General features: G+C 49.1%; 6 protein-coding genes and 1 non-coding gene across 7 annotated transcripts; 1 reads left to right on the plus strand and 6 right to left on the minus strand.

The window, feature by feature from the left end:
* Positions 1-663: 663 nt before the first annotated feature.
* Positions 664-4,248, minus strand: Aud_009084 (putative C2H2 finger domain protein; the record flags this gene model as incomplete). The annotated part of the gene is made up of 1 exon (XM_043293947.1): positions 664-4,248. One exon carries the CDS (start codon positions 4,246-4,248, stop codon positions 664-666), a length of 3,585 nt encoding a protein of 1,194 aa, XP_043149882.1.
* A 2,941-nt stretch (positions 4,249-7,189) lies between these two features.
* Aud_009085 (uncharacterized protein) lies at positions 7,190-10,933 on the minus strand (the record flags this gene model as incomplete). Its single annotated transcript, XM_043293948.1, has 2 exons — positions 7,190-8,075; positions 8,394-10,933. The coding sequence occupies 2 exons, from the start codon at positions 10,931-10,933 to the stop codon at positions 7,190-7,192; spliced, it is 3,426 nt and encodes a 1,141-aa protein (XP_043149883.1).
* A 1,902-nt stretch (positions 10,934-12,835) lies between these two features.
* Positions 12,836-12,909, minus strand: Aud_009086. The gene has a single exon. It is a non-coding gene; the product is annotated as a tRNA-Ile (tRNA).
* Positions 12,910-13,651: 742 nt separating this feature from the next.
* Positions 13,652-14,304, plus strand: Aud_009087 (putative NADH-ubiquinone oxidoreductase 178 kDa subunit; the record flags this gene model as incomplete). Its single annotated transcript, XM_043293949.1, has 3 exons — positions 13,652-13,765; positions 13,833-14,077; positions 14,148-14,304. 3 exons carry the CDS (start codon positions 13,652-13,654, stop codon positions 14,302-14,304), a joined length of 516 nt encoding a protein of 171 aa, XP_043149884.1.
* Positions 14,305-14,538: 234 nt separating this feature from the next.
* Aud_009088 (protein-histidine N-methyltransferase) lies at positions 14,539-15,891 on the minus strand (the record flags this gene model as incomplete). The annotated part of the gene is made up of 3 exons (XM_043293950.1): positions 14,539-15,189; positions 15,264-15,560; positions 15,730-15,891. 3 exons carry the CDS (start codon positions 15,889-15,891, stop codon positions 14,539-14,541), a joined length of 1,110 nt encoding a protein of 369 aa, XP_043149885.1.
* A 566-nt stretch (positions 15,892-16,457) lies between these two features.
* On the minus strand, positions 16,458-17,883 carry Aud_009089 (cystathionine gamma-lyase CYS3; the record flags this gene model as incomplete). The annotated part of the gene is made up of 4 exons (XM_043293951.1): positions 16,458-17,039; positions 17,092-17,539; positions 17,604-17,689; positions 17,761-17,883. The coding sequence occupies 4 exons, from the start codon at positions 17,881-17,883 to the stop codon at positions 16,458-16,460; spliced, it is 1,239 nt and encodes a 412-aa protein (XP_043149886.1).
* A 1,015-nt stretch (positions 17,884-18,898) lies between these two features.
* Aud_009090 (DNA-directed RNA polymerase III subunit RPC25) lies at positions 18,899-19,842 on the minus strand (the record flags this gene model as incomplete). The annotated part of the gene is made up of 7 exons (XM_043293952.1): positions 18,899-18,943; positions 19,003-19,180; positions 19,239-19,302; positions 19,358-19,444; positions 19,500-19,596; positions 19,660-19,758; positions 19,831-19,842. 7 exons carry the CDS (start codon positions 19,840-19,842, stop codon positions 18,899-18,901), a joined length of 582 nt encoding a protein of 193 aa, XP_043149887.1.
* Between the last annotated feature and the right edge of the window lie 378 nt (positions 19,843-20,220).

The following is a 20,220-nucleotide window of genomic DNA, read 5'->3' on the forward strand; positions in this document are numbered from 1 at the left end:
ATTCTGGACACATTTTACAACATCCCTCGCAGTTGGTAGACTATCTAGACACTCACCCATGAAGAGGGTGGGGGATTGTCTAGTGCATCTCAAAAGCAGCCTCAGATTTTTGGGGCCTTCTTTTGACTCGTCATATCTCGACTTGCATTCACTCATACCTAACAGGCTTTCAACCGACCCACAATCTGATGTATGGGTACTTCCGGATACTCTCCAGTATATCTCACAAAGTAAATAATAGGAGATACTAGAAGATATTAAGGAGATAAACTGGTGGTATATATACGTCGATCACGTGAAAATGCCTCATCCAGGCTCATTTCAAACGTCAAAACCTCGTCAATACAAATTCTGTCCAGATCATGCAAGAGAAGACAATGACCATACTGTTCCAGGGGCGCTTCCATCGATTCTCATGAATCTCAGCAACAATCGAAAGCGAATAGAGAACGCAATTCCACTAACATAATGAGACCCCTTTCATAAACATGGTCGAATGCTAACAATGGTACGGTCGGGGTATCATACACCAAAAAAAAAGAAAGAAAAAAAAAGAAAAGAAGAGGGAGAAAAGAGAAGTTAAAAAGAAAGGATCCACAGACTGAAGCGCAAAGATTCAAGGTGCCTAATGTTAAACCCGCACTGCGGATGATGCTCGTTGGCTTAAAATTGGTGAGAATAACCCGCGGAGCCATCGTATGAATAGGATGTGGCTTGCATGATCTGGTCATGATAGGCTTGGTTGTTCTCTACCGGAGGGGGAGACATTTGCAGTGTGCCCTGAGGATCAAACGTCGCGCGCATCTCCGTGGGCGAGGTGCAAAGCTGGTACGGATTCTGCAACACACTCAACTCTGGAGTCATTATTCTGGGTCGCGGCCCGGCGTTCAGCAGTGGCGGGTAGGTGACAGAGTTCTGATGAACAGGCACAAAATGCTGCCCCGCGAGGCCCGCCTGTGATCCGTATGCAGTGTACGCCTCCGGTTCAGCTGATAGAAATCCTTGATGCAGGGTTGTGGAGGTCGGTGGGTAGGTTGGGTTCAAAAACCCAGCAGGCGGCTCGGATCTTCCAGCTTCGAAATTTATTGCCGCGTCCGGTTCGACTTTGATGCTGTTCAGATCAGGTGAAAAGCTGGTGGCTTCCTGTGCGATCGAGCCAGGGTAACTGACTGCTTTCGGGGCAACGCCAGCATCTACATAGGAAGACAGATGTCGTTCTTGCACTAGTGCCAGGACAGGCATGGCAATCTGCTCCATGTGCTTGGCCAGATGAACGGTAAGCTTTTTCCAACTGCTGCAGACGTTACCGCAGAAGCGGCATGGTTCCTCCCGCGGTCCCTTGGAGGTATCATGATGGCACTGGTCCACGAGCTCCCACAGCTGCTCAACTTCTCGCTCGCGACTGCTTTCTTCCTGTGCTTCAGATGCGACCGGGTCTTGTCGGCTACTAGCGCCGACACCTTTCGTCTTCGTCTTTTTGATCTTGGGCTCGGGCATCTTATGCTCTCGGACAAGATGCTGTACGAAATTGTCCTTGCGGTAACATGTGTGATGGCAATCATGAACGGTGCAAGTCCACCATTCAAGTTTCCTGTGCCGTTCACTCTCATGCCTAACCCAGTCCGCCTTTCGCTTGAACGACTTGGGCTCGTTACAGTGCGGAAATGTGCAAGTAAATGGCTGCACATCTTCGTGGACATGCTTTGTCCAATCGGATGGCTTCTGGAACCTTTTCACCCTGAAACATATGGGGCACTCGAATTCGGCCGGAAGGCGCTTCACAGGCGGTAATGGGACGCCTGGGGGAAACTGCGCCGCTGTCACAGCATTCTCTCCAAGCGCAGGAGGTTCGTCATCCAGTCCGCTGTGCCCGGTGATTTGAAACTGGGTATGTGCAGCTTCGGAGTCTTGAGGTCCAGCGCGCGTGGCCAATATCACGGCTTCACCACCCTGTGCGAAGCAGAATTTACCCGCCGAGCAGGTTTTCTTACTGACGGCACGAGTATGGTTCATTTTAAGCTCAATCAACTTCTTGTATCTGCGAACCTGCTCGTTCGCGAGACGGTCGATCAGTGCAGGCTCCAGACGAGGATTCAGCTGTGTGATCTGAGCCTTAAACCCTTCCGTTGTAGGCACAGGCAGACGGGCGAGAACCGGAAAGTCCATTACCTGCTCTTTCTCGGTTGTATCTTCGTCCTCCTCGTCATCATCTCCTGTTTCACCAGGCTGGCTTGACGCCGCGTGCTGGAAACCATGACTGTCAGTCGTCAAAGCTCGTGAGTGGCCAATTGTGGGAACGGGCGGGCCTCCGTGACTGGTCATCAAGTCTAATAGACCCGGTGCAGTAGACCGCGATATCTCACTTCGACTGCGCGTTCGCCCAAACTTGTTCCATGGATTAGACGTTGAGTGTGGCGAGACGGCACTCAGGGAGTCTCTGCCTCCAATAGCCGCCATTTGGCCGGCAATTGCAATGACGGCACCGCCTGTACTAAGGCTGGGAGACTTTGGGCCTCGCGCAAGGCTGAGTTTCCGGTGAGGGAAACTGTCCTTCCTCGAAGGCGGGCTTTTGACTTCGTTGTTCATGGATTGGTTTTCAATGAGGGACAAGTCTGACAGCGGTCTCTTTAATACACTGATCGATGGTTTTCGTGGGAAGAGCTTCATCAGGCTACTCCGCCTTGCGTGTTTCTTGCTCGAGTCCTGGCTGATAGAGAGATTGGCAAATGAACCTCCCGCACCAATAATACTATTCACTTCCACTTCACTCATAGGCCGCGTACCCCAAGTTGCATAACGGGACACGGCATCTATTTCTCGAGCGCGTCGTTGGTATTCCATCATAGCGGCGCTGGCGGTTGATGGCTGCATCTGAACTGATCTGGGAGTAGAGTCGTGATCCGGGTCCTGCCATGGGCGAGTTGCCAGGAATTGATGTGGTGCCGGCTCTCCGTCCACGGAGTTGAGCTGGTCCTGCACAGGCGAACCTGCAAGGTCTTCTTGAGCCCACCTCACTTCATTCACGCTGGCTGCGGGCGATCCTGAATCGCTTGCTTCGACCCCGGAGTCATTGCCACTGAGCTCCTCGTCGCTACTCTCATGGATTAACGCACCAGGTCCAGGAATGGCCGGCCCGTAAGTTTCAAATTGCAGGTTGAAGTAGTCCTGCTGTAGCGCCGGGTCTCCGGCGCTCCTCGCCCTGCGTCGTGTGCCAGCTGGTACTTTGCGGCCGCGGGTCTGAGGGCTGTCGTCTCCACCTTCACTACCGGCGACGCTTACTGTAGCGGACCATGACCGAATATCCGCGTTCCTCTCTTCGAGCCGTCGCTGTGACTCTACTTCATTGGGACTGAGGATAAACGTGTCATCACGTGACGTAGGGGCGACACCGGCCTGGCCAGTGGCGCCATCGGGAAGCCAGGAACCATCGTGCGTGCGTGCGATCGCTTGTTGAGGTGTCTGCCATGAGGTATTGTGATCCCCATCCTCTGATTCTCCGCCAGGCGAAAGGTGTGTAAAAAACTGGCTCGGTTGCCGTCTGGCAGAAATTGTCTCTCTGACTGGGGAATCTCCACGCGAGTAACTTTCCACCGTAACAATTGGGCTTCTTGCTCTGGAAGCATCTGACGAGGGATGAACATTCAGGTTGTTGTCCAAGGGAGCCGTGACTATTGTGAGCATCTGCCCCGAATGCGATTGGGATTCATTGTTTCGATGGTTGGTCAATTCGGCCGCAGGACTCGGGTGGTTAGTCCGGTCCGGGGTTAGGAGCTGAGACGTTACCATGGTTTGCTGAGAAAGGGCTGCCGACCCTGAGTCCACGGATCGTGACTCGTCAGGTACAGCGATGTGGGATGAACCCATATTATGTGGCCATGCATCAAGATATGACTGCAATTCCATATTTATACTTCCCGGCGGATGATCGCTGTTCGGCGAAGCATGGGCACTTAGGTCACTCGAAAAGTCGTCGACGGGACTCAGAAAATCCGAATAAGACGTCGAGTAACCAGCTGTTTCAGCACCCTGCGCAGAATCGCTGTTCACATTTTGATTGTAAGGAGAGGTCGAGACCTCACGCAGGTCCTGCTGACCAGGCTCAGGGGTCAATCTGATACCTGAGGATTTGAAAACGGCTTGCTCGGGGTCCAACGGAGCGGAAAGATAGGGATCCGAGAAGTTTGCGTTTGGAAACCCCATGTCGGTCGGGGATTCACTGCGGACCAGCTGGGGAGATAGCGTCGACATGATTGCAGTGCTAAAATGTGCTTTGCAGAGATCTTGCTCGCTCCCAGGTTGATCATAAAGCCAACAAGTTCAGAGATGACGCTCTCCAGGAAAGCATGCCTCTGGGGTTTATTGAGAGTCAACTTCAATGGTCATTGCGAGGACGACGCTGGAAGTGATAGAATGTACCTTAGACAACGAGAAATGAGCAGGATCAGGATTTGCTCTTTTTTTATGTAGTAGCAACGGTATTACAGGATTAGCCACTACAATAGTTAAAATTGTAGTATTGTAGGTCAGATCAGTCAGAAGAGTGTGCTCAGGTCAAACCAAGGCACGACCGAACTATCAGAGGAGGACGACAATGCGGGAAAGCGAAGAATGAGTAAAAGTTAAGCAAAGCAGAAGAAGTGAGTGGAGTCACGAAAAGAAAGAAGAATGAAGCTAGAGGGGCAGAGAGAGTCAAATCACACTCTGTGCCTGAAAGAGGCTCTGCTCAGCTCAGCTGCCACAGCTGGGGGAAAACAGAGGGGTGAAGGGGGGAAGTCGGAAGGTGAGTAGATAGAGGATTACAAGTAAAACAGGGGAATAAAGAAGAAAGAGATACAGAGCCTAGATGACTGACATAATAATAATTATAACTAACTACCTTGGTTACTACCTTGGTTATTACCCTGGTGCCATAGTATTATTACTCACTGTTGTAGCCACACTTTTTCTTGGTGAGGAAGAAAGCCTTGCGAGTTGCGGCTGAGAAGGGGGAATTGCTCGACAACTGAGCCACAGTTGGTTGGCACACGGTATTTGCGGCAAAGCAGGGAGGTACCTAACCTCCCAAGTGATTTATAATTAGCACTTTGATCGGATCATGTAAATAGTGACTTGGACGATAAGACGAAGGAGCCAAAACCGTATTAATACTACCAGTCTTTGTACCTGTTTTCTCCCTTGCGAGCAGACAGATGGCGCCGGTGTCAGACGTTCGGCGCATCGTCAGCCAGTAAGAGCAAAGCGGGGTTTGGCTGTCAGCTATGAGGTAGATATCTTAGATTAGATTCTGTCTGATACTGCGTTGGGGTACGAGAAGGGATGTTATTTGGGGCGCACTTGAGTATCATTGGAGGGTTGAACTATTCAATATTCTGCCCTGTATCATTTGCAAGACGCTTATAAGGCAGATACTTGCAAGAGTATATACATGGTGGAGGGGTATCTACTCCGCACTCCGGGCTACTAACTAAATGCGCGCAGTTCGAAAGGTAAGAACAGGAAAGCGGCCGGCGATCTTAGGCTCTAACCGCTATAACCGGTTCGACTGCTTGAACTGCATCTTGCTGATCGATATTTCATTCTGTGCATCTAGTAGTAGTGGATAGACTAGACTAAACCCGTGGAACGATTATTCGGTGCGATTAAGGCTCAAGCGGGAAAACTCCTGGGTCTATCATAGTTACTACCTACCCATGGGTCATCCTATTTTCTCCACCTCTGATGCTCCACCGAGGGCAGCAAGGATACCCTGGAGCACAGAGAGAAGTTCGTCAGCCACAGAGGTGAACATGAAACAGGCCCCCATATTGCTGCTCTCTGAAACTACTAGTGCTACTGCATGGGCTGCTTTTCATGGTTTGATAACCTACCTAACAGAGTACGAAGTATTACTTTTGAGCCCCCACTGTACTCCGTACCATCCTACCTATTTATAACCTATGTACGGTACTACTACTAGAGCTAGAACTAGCCAGTAGGTCAGCTTCCCCAGCCACCGTTGTCTACCCACCAATCAGATACAAGTCTTTGACAAGACAACCAGTACTTACCGTATACAGGCCTATGGTATCAATATTGCCAGTCAGCCCTGCCTGAGGCTGTGCACTAATGTGCATACATGTCTCCATCGCCATCACTTTCTCCCCTCTAAGCCTCGTTTCGCCAACCTCAAAGAAGAAGAATGTTTCTCATCATGCAGTAGACTCGCATCCTATGATATCAACTGTCATCCAGCAACCTTTTCAGTCGATCGAGCCGATGGTCCCATTGTCAGACCCTTGAGCAAACTACGCGTAGACAACTGAAGCCGCAAACGAGCATTGAAGTTAAAACAAGCTTTTTATGCTCTGAGACAAGTAGTCAGACCCTTCTTGCCTAGATGTCCCATCATTAATCGGCTCTGAGCCTCTGACATCACAATTGGTGGCGGTGCTGAGCTCTGAAACGACGACCAACCTCCTATCATGTCCCCGGCAATAGTATGATTCTCTCGCCTGAGACACTCAGAGTAACCCTGGAATTTGAGCAGAAGGAAAAGGCAGCGATATGTATTTAAGAGATTGAAAGTATTTGAAAAGCTATACATCGTGGTAGACGAGGCGGATTTTCTGACAACAATATAAATAAACATTTCCTGTTAAAAGTCATGTGTACATCTCCCAGACAAAGAACAACCAAGGTCACAGATACTATCATAAAAAAAAAAGGCCTGCGGCTTCACGCGCAGTCCGGCATATTTGAATCCACGGAAACAGGGTAGTTACAAAGTTGAGTTAAGACAAGAGGGTGGAGATACCCGAAATGGTCAAAAGGTGAAAGAGAACAACCAAAATACAAAAATCAAGAGAAAGAGATAGAATGTACGGGGTCCCTCCATCAATCAAAAGACAGGGGAAATCAGAAGAAATTGAAACAGAATGATGGTTGGAACAAAGGGAATTAAAACGAAGGAAGGTCAAGGAGAAACAAGCTCCAGTAATCCAGAAGATGACAACACAGAAACAACAGTCAAGCGAAGAATAAAGACAAATATAGAAGAAAACAAAGTAGAAGCACCCCAGGAAAAGATCATCAGACGCATAAACAAATTTCTTTATCAACATCTCGGATCAAATACCTAGAGCTCTATGGCCTCAAGATTCACCACACGTGCACGCCATTGTCACCGTCAACAACTATATGATATGACCAGTTATCCTTGAGCGGTGACTTCCACTGAGTGGAGTGATCCTCTTGAGCCACGACGGGGCGAGTCCTCTCCGCTGGCCAGTGTTTCGGTCGACTTCTTAGCAAGTTCCTGAAGACGCGCCATCACAATAGGCGAGTCAGAGTACAAGACAGTCCCCCTTGAGTACGTGCAAGGACTGGCCTTTTCCTCATCTTCGGCAAAATCCTCGTGTGCAGCCTCCCGGGTAATCTGCGGGAAAGTACGCAAGATGACATGTCGGCTGGGGTCATTCCTGGAACTGAAGCTGCCCTCTTTCGGGGCCCCGTATTCGTCCCACCTGTCATTAGAAACACCTTCGGCATCTGGAGCCGGAAGGCTAGCTAAAATCAGTTCTCGTTCTACACGAGCGAGTCTCCAGGTCTCCGCCGCGAGTTTGACGATTTTGCGCACACCGATGAGTAGGGAATCAAGATGTCGTGGGTCGGCGAAGTGTTTGATAAGATCGATGATCTCATCGACAATCACCGCAGCCACGACGTTGATCGACTGTTTCGCATCCGATGTGGTATACGCTGCCTTCAGGGTCTGCTGTCTCCAGAATGCTTCCCGTCTGACGGACTTGCGACGGATGTCCATTGAAAGCATCTGGAAGAAAGTGTCCGCCTTGTCATATCGCCTGCCCAGAGTGAACAAGAACGGCTGGAAGATCCGGTACGTCAAAGTTTTCGAGATGACATGCTGTACATATGCCGAGCGCAGTTCCCGCGATGCTGGCGTATTATCAAGGAACGACGGTAGCTCCGGGGGAATCTTAGACAAGATGTCCTTGGGAGGATCAATCGGGAGGTACGTGAAATGCTCCTTGGACAAGGAAGCGATAAGACGAGAGAGCTGGTCGAAACAATCCAAACTAGATTTGAGATTCTTATCAGAACAGGTACATTTATAGCGTTACCAACATGTCATCGTGATCATTCTATAGACGAAACAATAGAGACAAAGAAAGTGTGAAGAGACATGTATATGCGCTGAACAGAGATTGACAAAGGAAACAAGAGACTTAAAAGAGCGTGGAGTTTCAGTCTGGTCAAAACAAGAAGAAAGAGTGGTAGAAATGAAGATGAAAAGAGGGCCGAAAGAGAGATCATAGACAAAAAGTAAAAATCAATAGATGAAAAGACAGTTCTGGCGCTGATGAGATGGTGCCTCACTGCACTAGATCACTTACAAGAATGAGTCTCCCTTGGTGCTCTTGAGGTCAGTTGCTTCTCCAAGACTGTGGAGTGTCTTCCTCAGCCTGTCACAATCCTTGCCCAAATTGTCGATTGTGGTGCGCATCCCCTCAACTGCACGTTCAAGCTGTTGCTCCTTGAGCACATTATCTTCCTCCAGCTTCTTGTTCTCGCGCTCGCAGCTGGCCAGCTCTTCACGCGTTGCGGAAATCCGAGCCTCCAACTCAGTGCGCTCTTCAGTCCATTGTTGTTCCTTTTGATCCAGCTCCTTCTGTTTCTCATCGAGTGCGTCCTTTGTGGAGTTTAGCTCAGACTGCGTCGACTCCAACTCGGTAACCTTGGCATCAAGCTCGGTCTTGGTCGACTCCAATGCCGTGACTTTGGAGTCAAGCTCCCCCTTCGTGGAGGCCAGTTCAGCTTCCTTTAATCCCAATTCAGTCACTTTAGAGTCGAATTCGGACTGCAGGGCATCGTGCAATTGCTGTAGTTGTTGTTTCTCCCTCTCGTATTCTGCCTTCATCGCGTCTTGCTGGTCGAGTAATTCTTTCTCCCGAGCTTCCAAAGCTTCCGCGGCCGCTTTTTCGTCTTCGGCCTTGATTTCCTCAAATAGTTCAGTCAACTCTTGCTTCTGATTCGCAAGAGCTTCCGCTCTCTCCTCCTTCTGACGTTCCAATTCTTGCTCGTGCGCCTCCTGCGCTTCTTTGATGTTTGTGTTCAGAGCGGCGATCTGCCCTTCCAGTTCAGACTTCGTTTGCAAGAGATCCTGATTGGACTTTTCCGACTCCGCTAGGCTCTCTTCAATGTCCTTTCTCTTCTCCTCGAGGTTGCCTAGTTCCATTCTGAGTTCATTTATGGTGTTCTTCAATTTCGTTGCCTCTTCCGCACTCTCGTTCGCTGCCTTTCTCATCTGATTCTGCAGCGCTTCGATGTAGAAATCCTTGTGCATCAATGCCTGTTCATGCTGACTTTCCATCTGTTTAAATTCAGCCTCCCGAGATACAAGCTTGCTTTTTGTGTTCTTGTACCCATCGAGCAAGCGGTTGATGTCCGGGATAGCCTCTTGAATTCTTTGCAGAAGTTCACCGGGCTCGTCGTGCTCCTGAGGTGGCGAAATGGTTCCCCTATCATTCACACCGTGCCCATTTGGCAACCCCATATCCCGGAGGGCTTGGAAGGCCGACGCATAATGAGGATCTATTGAGCCGCGAGGAGTGGGACGCATATTTGGAGAAGGGTGATGGTAGTAAGGAGCATAAGGAGGCAGGTAACTAGCAGAACTCATCGCAGGTGATTGATAAGCAGTGGCATAGCTTGGAGCGATTGAGTGAGGTACGCTGGGAGCTGGAGGCGGAGGTCCGAACGGCGTAGCATGTGGCGAAATCGCTGGAGACATGTAAGGACGAGTAAGCGGACTGCTGACCTTTGCAACGGGAGAGGCGGGTTTCGAAGCATATTTCTGGGCGGGAGACGCTGGCTTCGCCATGACGGGCGAGGCGCCTCTGTAGTAAGAAGACGCAGATTGTGGAGTGGGCGAAGATGGCTTGGATGCAGGCGATGCTGTATGAAACGCTGGAGAGGCAGGTTGATTTACAGGAGATGCTCTATGTAAAACAGCGGATGCCCCCTCTGAGGCAGGAGAGGCAGTCCGGAAAACAGACGAAGTCGCCTGGGTTCCGGTAGATGCTGCTACAAGTGCAGGAGACAGCGGTCGCGAGGACGGAGCAGGGTCCGGTGCTGAAAATATGACTTGGTCCGCAGGTGGAGTAATCTCTTGTTGGGGATTAGGGGGATCGACTTCCGCTTCGGCTTCGGCTTCTGAGGACGGATTGGGCGTCGGTGAAGCGGCATTCGAGCGAGGAGACGCCGCTATGTACTCGGTCTCTGTCAGAGACGGCGATGGTAACGGAAATGAGCAAGCTGCTGCTTCTTGTGGAAACATGGGGGTCTGAGGTGCCGTGACTGGGGTCGGCTCTGGGGGCTCGACAACGTCACTCTGGCCACTTAGACCATGGTTTGACTCAGGTTTCGTCTCAACAGCCTCTGTCAGAGGGTCGGGTGCCGCTAATTCCTCCAGAATGGATTCGTGAGTAGCTTCGAAGATGTTCTGCACATCGTTCAATGTCTGCGGCTGACTCGAGGAACCCTCTTGGTCCAATTTCGTCGATGATTGGGGGACTTCCCAATTTTCAGTCACAGCCGACGCTGTCACTGCAACAGGTTGAGGGTGCTCCAGTTCTGGTATTCGTTCCGGGGCCTGTCCGTGTTCTGGGGCAGGTTCCGGGAGGGATTGCAAAGGAAGGTCTGTGTCAAATCCGTGACTTTCGGCTAGTTGAGGTACAGGTTCGACCTCTGCTTGGAGTTGTTGATTTTCTTGATCCAAAGGAGGTTCGATGTCGACCTCCGGCTGCGGCTGTTGGTCTTGCTGCTCGGCGGAAGGGGTCTCAGTTGGGTTCTCAGACGCTTCTTGGTTCTTCCCCTTCTTATTCTTTTGCTTGCCCCCGACTTTGGCTTTGCTCTTCTTGCCTGACCCTGCCATTGTGGTAGAGTGAGGCGTGGCAGAGTGCTAACTGTAAGAGAAGACGTGTCCCCAGTAGCTTGATTTCTGATGTAGTAACGACAAGTGTGTCAGCAGATACTCGATTGGGATTGCTGCTGCTTCAGGACTGTACATTTGCAAGCGCGCTCGGCGGGGTCTTAAGATATACACTGACTTGATATGGATACAGAAAGCTATAGGTTGGAGTTGATCAATCAGGAGGAGGAAGGCCAGTGATCAGCGATCAGGCGATTATGGAAGTGATGTAAAAATAAGCATGCATTCGGGGGAAAAAGAGATGAATTCCTAGGCGCAGTAAAGGCAGCGGTGGGCACAAATAGTTGGGCCACTCGAAGACAGTAGCACACGGTGTCAGGAGTCTGGTCCGCAAGCAAGCAGACTATTTTGGAAACCAAGCCTGACGCCTACTGCGCTGTGTTTGGAGCAAGTGAAATGCGTGGGACAAGATATCAATGAGGAAAGAAGTCAGAGAGCAGAACAAGCCAGCTAATAACCCTGTCTGGAATCAAGCCCAAAACGACGCTGTTACAAACGAGAAGGATCCAGAGAGGTTGGACGAGGCAGAAAGCGGACCGAACCTTAGTCCAATACCAATCAGTATCCCTGGGTCGTCCGAGTCACACCATAGTACTGGTAGTTAGGCGATCTTAAGACCGCGGTTTTGGGTGCTAAAGCGGTAATTGTAAAGAATGGGTCCGAAGCCGTCGGTTCCCTACCTGCATGACCAAACGATCATGGCGAAGTAAAATGGGTTGGGCATCAAAATGAAACTGCATCTTCCGGGGTGGTAGGATCAATCATGGCCTAGAACGGCACCTCGGAACGCTGCAATCTGAACCGATTGAGGGAAAAACAAACTGTCAAAGCTCACACGCGACACCCGATCGGTTGGATTTTGTTCTCGAGCGCATCATTTTTCCCATGGTGAAACTGCAGGCAGGCGTGTCCTGCAAGTAGCTGCCTGTGCTCGAGAGACCAAGAGGCAGGGAATGGGATGTGGGGTTTCCACGCTAGAGACAACTGGAGGATGGAGATCGATGACATGTCCCCTTTGATATCCAGACGTTTTGAAGCCTATCTTATTGGCAACAGGGAAGAGCCCAATAACAACGGGCCCAATGGGAGCAGTGGGGAGCGCCAGTTTGAATGTGAGGCAGTTAGTTACTTGGTTAGTATCTCAAAGCGAATCACTGACAACCCAGTAGTCTAGTTTAGCAGTACCGCCTGTAGTGCGGTGTGTATTGCAGAGCAGCCATTCTGAATGCGACAGCGCAGAGACCCGCCTTTTTGATGTGTATGGAGCAGGAGCCAGGGTGATAGGTTGGTAACATTGGAGCTAGAATGGTCCCGAAGCATAGCCCGAATAAATTAGTTCACTGCAGCATGTGTTGGTGCGTGGCAGCGTGTGAGATAGTAATCCGCTTTTTTTTTTCTTTTTTGGACGGCCGTAAGCATATTCAGGCGGTCGAGGTGGCTGGGCTCATATGACCGTTGATTCGAGCGACGAAGATAAGTTGTTGGGGATGAGGAGTTATGAGTTGTAGTTGGTCTCTTTTACGAACGTCCTCCGACAATTAATGTCCAAGTACTCTGGAAATATTGCTGATGACCACAGACTACATAGACACTCATTTCATGCCAGAGAGGTTTAGCTTTAGGGCCCAAGATTAGGGCATCGGACCAGCGTCATGAGAGATACAGCAGAACAAGAGCCTGGAGACTAGTAAGCGAAGTATCATGGCTAAGTATCGCGAAGAGGCCAAACTTCCCGTTAATACCGACTATGCGATCTAGATTGAGATCACTTGAATGAATGCAGTCCGAGTGCTTAAGATGACCGTACAGAAATGCGTCAAAAAAAATGATAAAAAATGTAAAAAATGGTCCCTACGAGGGTCGAACTCGCGACCTTGGCGTTATTAGCACCACGCTCTAACCGACTGAGCTAAAGGACCAGGTTGATGCACAGATGGAGTCATTTATAATATGTAAGGCTATTTAAGAGGAGGAAGAGCAAGAGCAAGAATGCAAGAATAGCCTTGGCCAGAAGAGAAACTCTCGATTCTCCGAGCTGTTGCGAGTCTAGGCGAGGTGCATTTTCCAACATCTTATCATAGAGGCCAATGAAGCAACCGAGGAGGTCGATGGATATGACCTCAGGCAGTGAGCTTCTTCCAATGACTTCTGCATGCCTCTTGTTCGTGCGATGATTGAACTTTGACAGGCTCCAGTGTCCATCCATCCAGATAGCGACAGATATTGAAAGACGGGGCCCGTCTTAACGTTCCTGTGACCAATTCTTCAATGACAGCGACACTGTAAACTATTTTGACTCCACTCTAAGAGATTGCCTACTATTATATTCTTTCGAGGTAATTGAGAATCGACAGTGGGACCTTCCTTGGACCATTACTTGAGTGAAAGATCGTTAAATTATATCCGTTCAAACTCATGGCGAACGAATAGTATTCGCATACTCTTCCGTCTTCAGTATTCGCCTAGTAGACATTGAAGATCTCGTTTCGGATCATCGAGTTCTGAGTAGTAGGCACAGGAGACTTCGTAGGTTGCGCTAAGCTAAGAAGGTAGAGTCATGTGACGTCTGGCGAACCGCCCTCGCGCGGCTTTCAACCTCAAATCACCCGCCGACGGCATCATCGTCATTAATCGGTATTGCCAATTGTCTTTCTCCACAACATGTCTTTCGCCAGACAATCAGTCGCTTCGGCGCGGCAGCTGGTGCGCAATCAGCAGCCCCGTCGCTTTGCCTCTCATACCGCCCATGCCGAGCCTGTGAACGAGAGCTTCGGCGTACGTTTGATCTCCCCCCCGACAGAAATCGTCCTCATCTCTGACTGCAACTCTTTGATCTCTACAGCGCAGCTTCTACGTTACCATCGGTGCATTTGCCTCCGCCTACGTTCTTTACCGCCTGAGCAAGTCCACTGAGGAATCGGGCTCGCAATCGTGGATTTCCAACCTCATCCACAAGTGGACTCCTTCGGAGAAGTTGTTTGAGGAGAGGAACGCCATTCACACAGCACTTATGGAGAAGGCCGCTCAGGATCGCCACCTCCTTCAGTCTCAAGGTCCTAGAGCCACTTTCGAATTAAAGCAGCCCGAGTACGCTCATATGAGTTCCCGATTTCCCGCCCACAGCACTAGCTAACGTGTGGATTTCTGCATTTTCTAGAGTCAGCTTCAATACCTCTCCTCCTTACAATGTCCCTGCTGGTTCGTCCGTGGACCTGAGTGCTGTTGTTGCTCATTACGAGCAGCAGAACAAGCAGATGGAAGAGGCCCGCGTCGCTCGGATGAAGGACGGCAAGGTTGTGTCTCTATATGACTAGACAAAATTGACTCTTACTTCAAGATCGTTTCAAAGCAATGTCAGTGGTAGGCATGACTCGGGGGCATGTTGTACATATTACAGATTCATTTATGGTAGACCCGTCAACGGTTCCTTTTGCTGTTTCATCGACCAGTCTCGTTTTACCGCCGTTTACGATGGGAAAAGCCGGTCGAAATTGTCAGGTAGTTCTTATGTTCATGCTGATATATATGCATCACTCTCAACGTAGTGATCAGGTACTCCTGAGCGCAATCCTTAATATCACTCGACCGACCCCTTCCGAGTTGATATTCACCTGCTCCTCCACATCCAGGCCATTGCCATTGAGGTTTTTCAGCACCGTCAAAAACTCGTCTACTCCACCTCCCACACCGAAATAGACCTTTTTCGCTGCTATAAGGGCTCTGCTCCGCGCTTGTTCGGTTTCAGACCGGCGGAGCAAGGCAATCAAGGTCTCTGAGAAGGGCGCTAGAGATGCCGGAGAGTATATCGTCTCACTCGCAAGAATCAATGTTTGCCCTTTGCCCTGGCCGTAACTGGAGAATACCAAGTCCACAAAGGCAGGGGACCAGGCACCGGAAATGAACTCAAAGGTGATCCTCCTCCTTGCAAGATCTTGCTGAAAGCTCTCCAGGAGCTCAGGCGTGATGTCGAGTTCCTCTTCATCAGGCTGGTCCCCAGCCGAAGTTGCCTCCCTCGAGGGCGGATCCCTATGCGTGACTATGTAGTTCCAAGTCAAAAGCAGATTCGGAAACGTGACTAGGCGAAGGACAGCAGAATTGTAATCTGCGAATGTGAAATGGATCTTGTTCGTCGCTGAGTCCGGTCGACACAGTGCTTGCCCGAAGAGAGTCAGTGACGGTACCGCAGTCCCAGCCCCAAGCTACTTTTCCTCGTCAGCGCCCATTCGAGCAAGAATTGCATACAGAAGTAGGATTAGGTGGGCGAACTACGGACCTCGATAATGTGCTGGTCCGCATCTTGATGAGACAGATCTTCACTAGCAACCAATTTGGCAAGATCCAACGCACACTCCCATGTCTTGAAGCCACCTTCGTAGAAATTGGGCTTGATATCCCCCTTCTCTAGCCCTGAGATAAGTTCCTCATTCTCATGGTCTGCACTGTCTTCGGCCATAAGCTGAGTCCGAATGTCGAAGACTTCTCGACGTGCAAGGGAGAACGTCTCCTCGTCTCCATGAGATGCATTTATTACGAGCTTGTTGTATGATATTTGTGATGGCAATGTAGTGATCTAGAAGATGGTTAGATTGAGCACATATGACCGATCAAGAATAGTCCTCCGCCGTCCTCTACTCCTCTCTCCCTCTACATCAAATCCGTCGCCTTCAAGCACGACCCGTCTGTAGCTACCCGACTACCTAGGAAGGAATCTAACAGAATGAGTGACACACAGAACTTACCCATTCTCCCATATCGTGTTTCTGAGGTTCCATTAATCTTCCAGTGATCTGGTTGCTGGCATGCTCCCCAGCATTCATATCTCTCTCATCACCACCGTTGAGATCGTTCTCATCAATGTCGATGTCATCTCCAGAGAAACCGAAGCTGAACGCCGATGTCATTGCGCACTTATAGAATTATTTCTTTTCTTCTAAGCAAAGGCTCGATTAACCTTGAACAAACTTTATCCGAGTGCTTTTCTCGGAGAAGCTGAGCACAATATGACAACACTTTCATGGATTTTGAATATAGCAGATGTATTTGTCTCCAGTGGACAATTCTGAAAATAAAGATGACTGCCTTTGATTCGTGGAAATTGAAGAGTGACAGCGTCGACATCTAGTTCCTGAAGACAAGATCCAAAAATTTGCTGAAAGATATTGATGACTAAGCACGCCTAACATGCTACACTTGATTACTAGATGACCATCGCGATTCATGACAATCTTGAACGCGTAAGTAAACCTGTAGTATGGTAGTCTATTATAACTTATCTATCCAAATGCAATATCTGTGCTAATTCTCGCGTGGAAGCTGGACTGTCTAGGCCCAGCCCCCAAATCGAAATTTCATTAACAGACGGTTGTCTTCGTATGTTGCAAAATCTATCATTTCAGCGTTATAATGTCGTCTATATCTTGATTCACTCGCAATAACAGAAAAAAAAAAAAAAAAAAAAAAAAGAAATTTAAGCAGATCCGTTCTCCATCTGCTGGCTAGCGAGAACAGCCTTCTCAAGAGCCTGGAGCGTGTCGGCCTTGAGATCCTCTGCATCCTCAACACCGCAGCTCATGCGGACGAGGTCATCAAAGACACCAGCGGCCTCACGCTGATCCTTAGGAATGCCGGCGTGTGTCATGCTCGAAGGGACTTCGCAAAGACTCTCCACGCCGCCCAAACTCTCAGCAAGGGTAAAGACCTTGGTGTATTGGCAGAAAAGATGAGCCGCCTTCTGGCCTCCCTTGATACGGAAGCTCAGCATACCACCGCCCATTCCCTGGCGGTGTTGCTTAATAGCGATGGCGCGATGGGGATGCGAATCAAGTCCCGGGTAGTTGACAGAGATGACATGAGGGGACGACTCGAGAGCCTTGGCGACGATTGTAGCGTTATTCGTCGCCTCACGGGCGCGCAGATGAAGGGTCTTGAGGCCACGGTGAGCGAGCCAGCAATCGAAAGGAGATGGAACGGCCCCAATGGCATTCTGCAGGAATGTGAGACGATCCTTCAGACTGTCAGAGTTGAAGGCTGCGACGCCCATGAGAACATCCTATATTTGGTCAGTAAACTGCCTTACCCGTAGACAATGGGTCACAACTTACTGAATGACCGTTGATGTACTTAGTGACCGAGTGCACGACGATATCGGCTCCGTGGTCCAAGGGATTCTGGACATAGGGACTCATGAAGGTGTTGTCAACCACCACAATGATTCCATGCCGGTGAGCAACGGCTGCTACGTTGCGAATGTCGACCAAGCCAAGTGTGGGGTTAGACGGGGTTTCAATCCAGACCAGCTTGGTCTCGTCGGGTCGGATCAATGCCTCCACGTCAACTTCAATGCAAGGCGAGAATGTTACATGAACACCGTGAGCCGAGGCGACCTTTGTAAAGTATCTGTGGGTTCCACCATATACATCGGACACCGAGACGACGTGAGAGCCTGCAGCTAGGGACTGGAGGATGGTAGCTGTGGTCGCCGAACCGGATGAGAAGGCCAGTGCATATTTTGCGTGTTCGAGGGCCGCAACAGCTTGCTCGAAGTTATCACTAAGAAACTTTAGTGCCAATTCATTCGCATGATCGTCTCAATTGTGTCGGGGCAGTCACCTACCGGTTTGGGTTTGAGCTTCTGGTGTATTCATAGAGACCTACGGGGTTACCGACGCTGGTTTGCGCAAACGTTGTGGAGAGTGAAATCTATGTTAATGATTAGCTCTTATCATTCTCCATAGCTAACGATGGATGCAACGCAATTCATTTGGACTCACAGGAGCAATGACGGCGCCAGTGGTGGGATCATGAGGCGATCCAGCGTGGACAGCTAACGTGCCAAAGCGGCGTTCCTGTGCACCTGCGCCATTCTGAGAGTAGCCGTTGGAAGATGCAGTCATTGTGAACGGTCGACGTTGAAGACGATTTGAGGGTTCGTACAATCAGGGCGAGAAAAGAGGGGGTTTGAGAAAAAGAATATAGATGGATGAGATTTATCGATAACGGATTTACTTGTCCAGTTATCAGATACTGAAAGAAACAGTCAAGAGACAGCTGTATGAGATCACTCCAAAAAAAAAAAAATCCAATAAGGCGCTGGTCCGGTGTCCTCGTGTTTATAAGAGTCAGCAATTGACGATTAATAATAACAGACAACAAATATTAGACTGGAATGTGCGACGGAGAAACACAGACACATCAAGAATTATTGATTATTACTAGTAGTATTACTTTTCTTGCCCTTCGGACTCCGATTTTTTCTTTCCCATCAAACTCTCTTTGGATTTCTTTTACGTTGCACTACAAAACTACAGGGCGGAACTTGTCTCCATCTGAACCAGACGTTCCCGGCACTAACCGAACATGTAGATTCAATTGATAATCAGATCCGGCACAACGTGGATCTTGCAGGTATTATCTAGGCTAGATAGATTATTGGGTATGTATGTTGCTGGCTGACAGGCAGATGCATGCAGTGACGTTTCGTGCCTACAGAGATTAGGTATCTCTAACCTTCGGTCTGAATGATCATCATCACATTCTACAAATAGTAAGTTAATTAACGTAGTATACCCTGTGATGACAAATGGGCAGAGATGGTAAGCTGGAACCTACTGTGATAGGTACATTCTAATAAGGTGATTTATACTACAACTTTACACTACATACAGAGTAGTACAATTTTATCTGGATCCAGATCACGTCATTTCCGAACTTTTGTAATCATCTCTTGACTATCATCTCAGGTTCATCATGCAATAGGCAATACGTTCAGTGCTGTCGTGTCCTCTATTCTAGCAACGCCAATGATGGGAATCACTTATCAACCCCAATTCTAGCCCGTTGTATCATCCGGCGTGTACATAAAGACAACATAAAAAGACATGGGAGTACCCTCCACTAATAACTTTCCCATCACCACCATGACACGGGTCCCAAACCCGCCATTTGCATCGAGCCCTGAGTTTTTCAATTAGCCAACTAGAGTTCACCAGAAATCAAAACGTAAAGGCACATACTATGATGGAGTAGGGAGGCTTTCTTTCAATGGTTGCGCCGTCTCCTAGATCTGGGGCATTGGGAATCTGATCATGCCATTCCTCCATCTCAACTCTGAAACGGACAATTTCTCCTATGTCGAAGTAGAATGTTGAGCCATCTTCATTCTCCCAAACCCACACCTGATCGGCAATGTCACTGTTTCCTGGTGAGCCAACATGTACTTCCCACAGTCTGGAGAAAGACGGTTACTTACAATCGAGCACCGTCCAACAGAAGATCCGGGGGAATGAGAATGTCATTGAAAAATTCCACACCAACTGCTTTTTGTATTAGCGTGAGTATAGTGACCGCGAGCTTGAAGCAGTTGCATACTCTTAATTCCTTGTTGAGTAGCACTGGAGATCTTGCCTAGTAGGATTTCTCCTTTGAACGGCCGGAAGACGATGAGCCGGAATTTCACTATGGAGAATAAGTAAAGCGGTTATCTCCAGCTGGGAAATCCTTCCAGACATACCGTTTACATTGACCAAACCAGTGCCATGGCCTATTAAACCATCCGACGATTCTAACAAGTCATAGAATCCGATGCAAAGGCCAATTTTTTGAATGACCTGCACAAGTGAACCATGTCAGTCAGGGCGACTGCCACCTCGTTCAGGGTGACATCGTCGTACTTTATTTGCATACTTTTCGTTGATATTGTCCTCGATTGCGACAGCGCTGTACTTGGAGAAGTCTTCAGGAGAGATCTGGATGAGATCTGAGACGGTTGTCTGCCTCGCTGCAGTCAGCTTGTCTGTTCATGACAAGATAAATTAAAATTGATCAAGGACGTCTCAACTGACAAGAATGAACATTTCGAATATGTTACAGGGAAACGACGTATCGCATGAGGCACTGATCAGAATAGGTAGTAGTAGATTCTAATTCCACACAGTCGCAGAGAGAATTAGCGGCAAGACAAAACTTGCATTCTAACCATGTAGGACGCTGTAACGGCCCTTCTAAATTATGTTTCCAGTAATCACAGATTCATGACATTATAAAAGTGTATATGAATCTGCAACATGAGAAGTTCAAAAGATCAATCGCGAATCGCCTCGACCAATCGCAGGTTGCGGATCCGGCCTGGTTTCTCTTAAATTTTTCCTCATGTGTTTGATGGCCAGAATCCAGCACGTGACTTCTCCACTGTTTCTTACTCGGGCTTTACAGTGACAATTCGGATCTCGGAA

This window comes from Aspergillus udagawae, assembly GCF_001078395.1.
Source record: "Aspergillus udagawae IFM 46973 DNA, scaffold_7, whole genome shotgun sequence".
NCBI lineage: Eukaryota > Fungi > Ascomycota > Eurotiomycetes > Eurotiales > Aspergillaceae > Aspergillus > Aspergillus udagawae.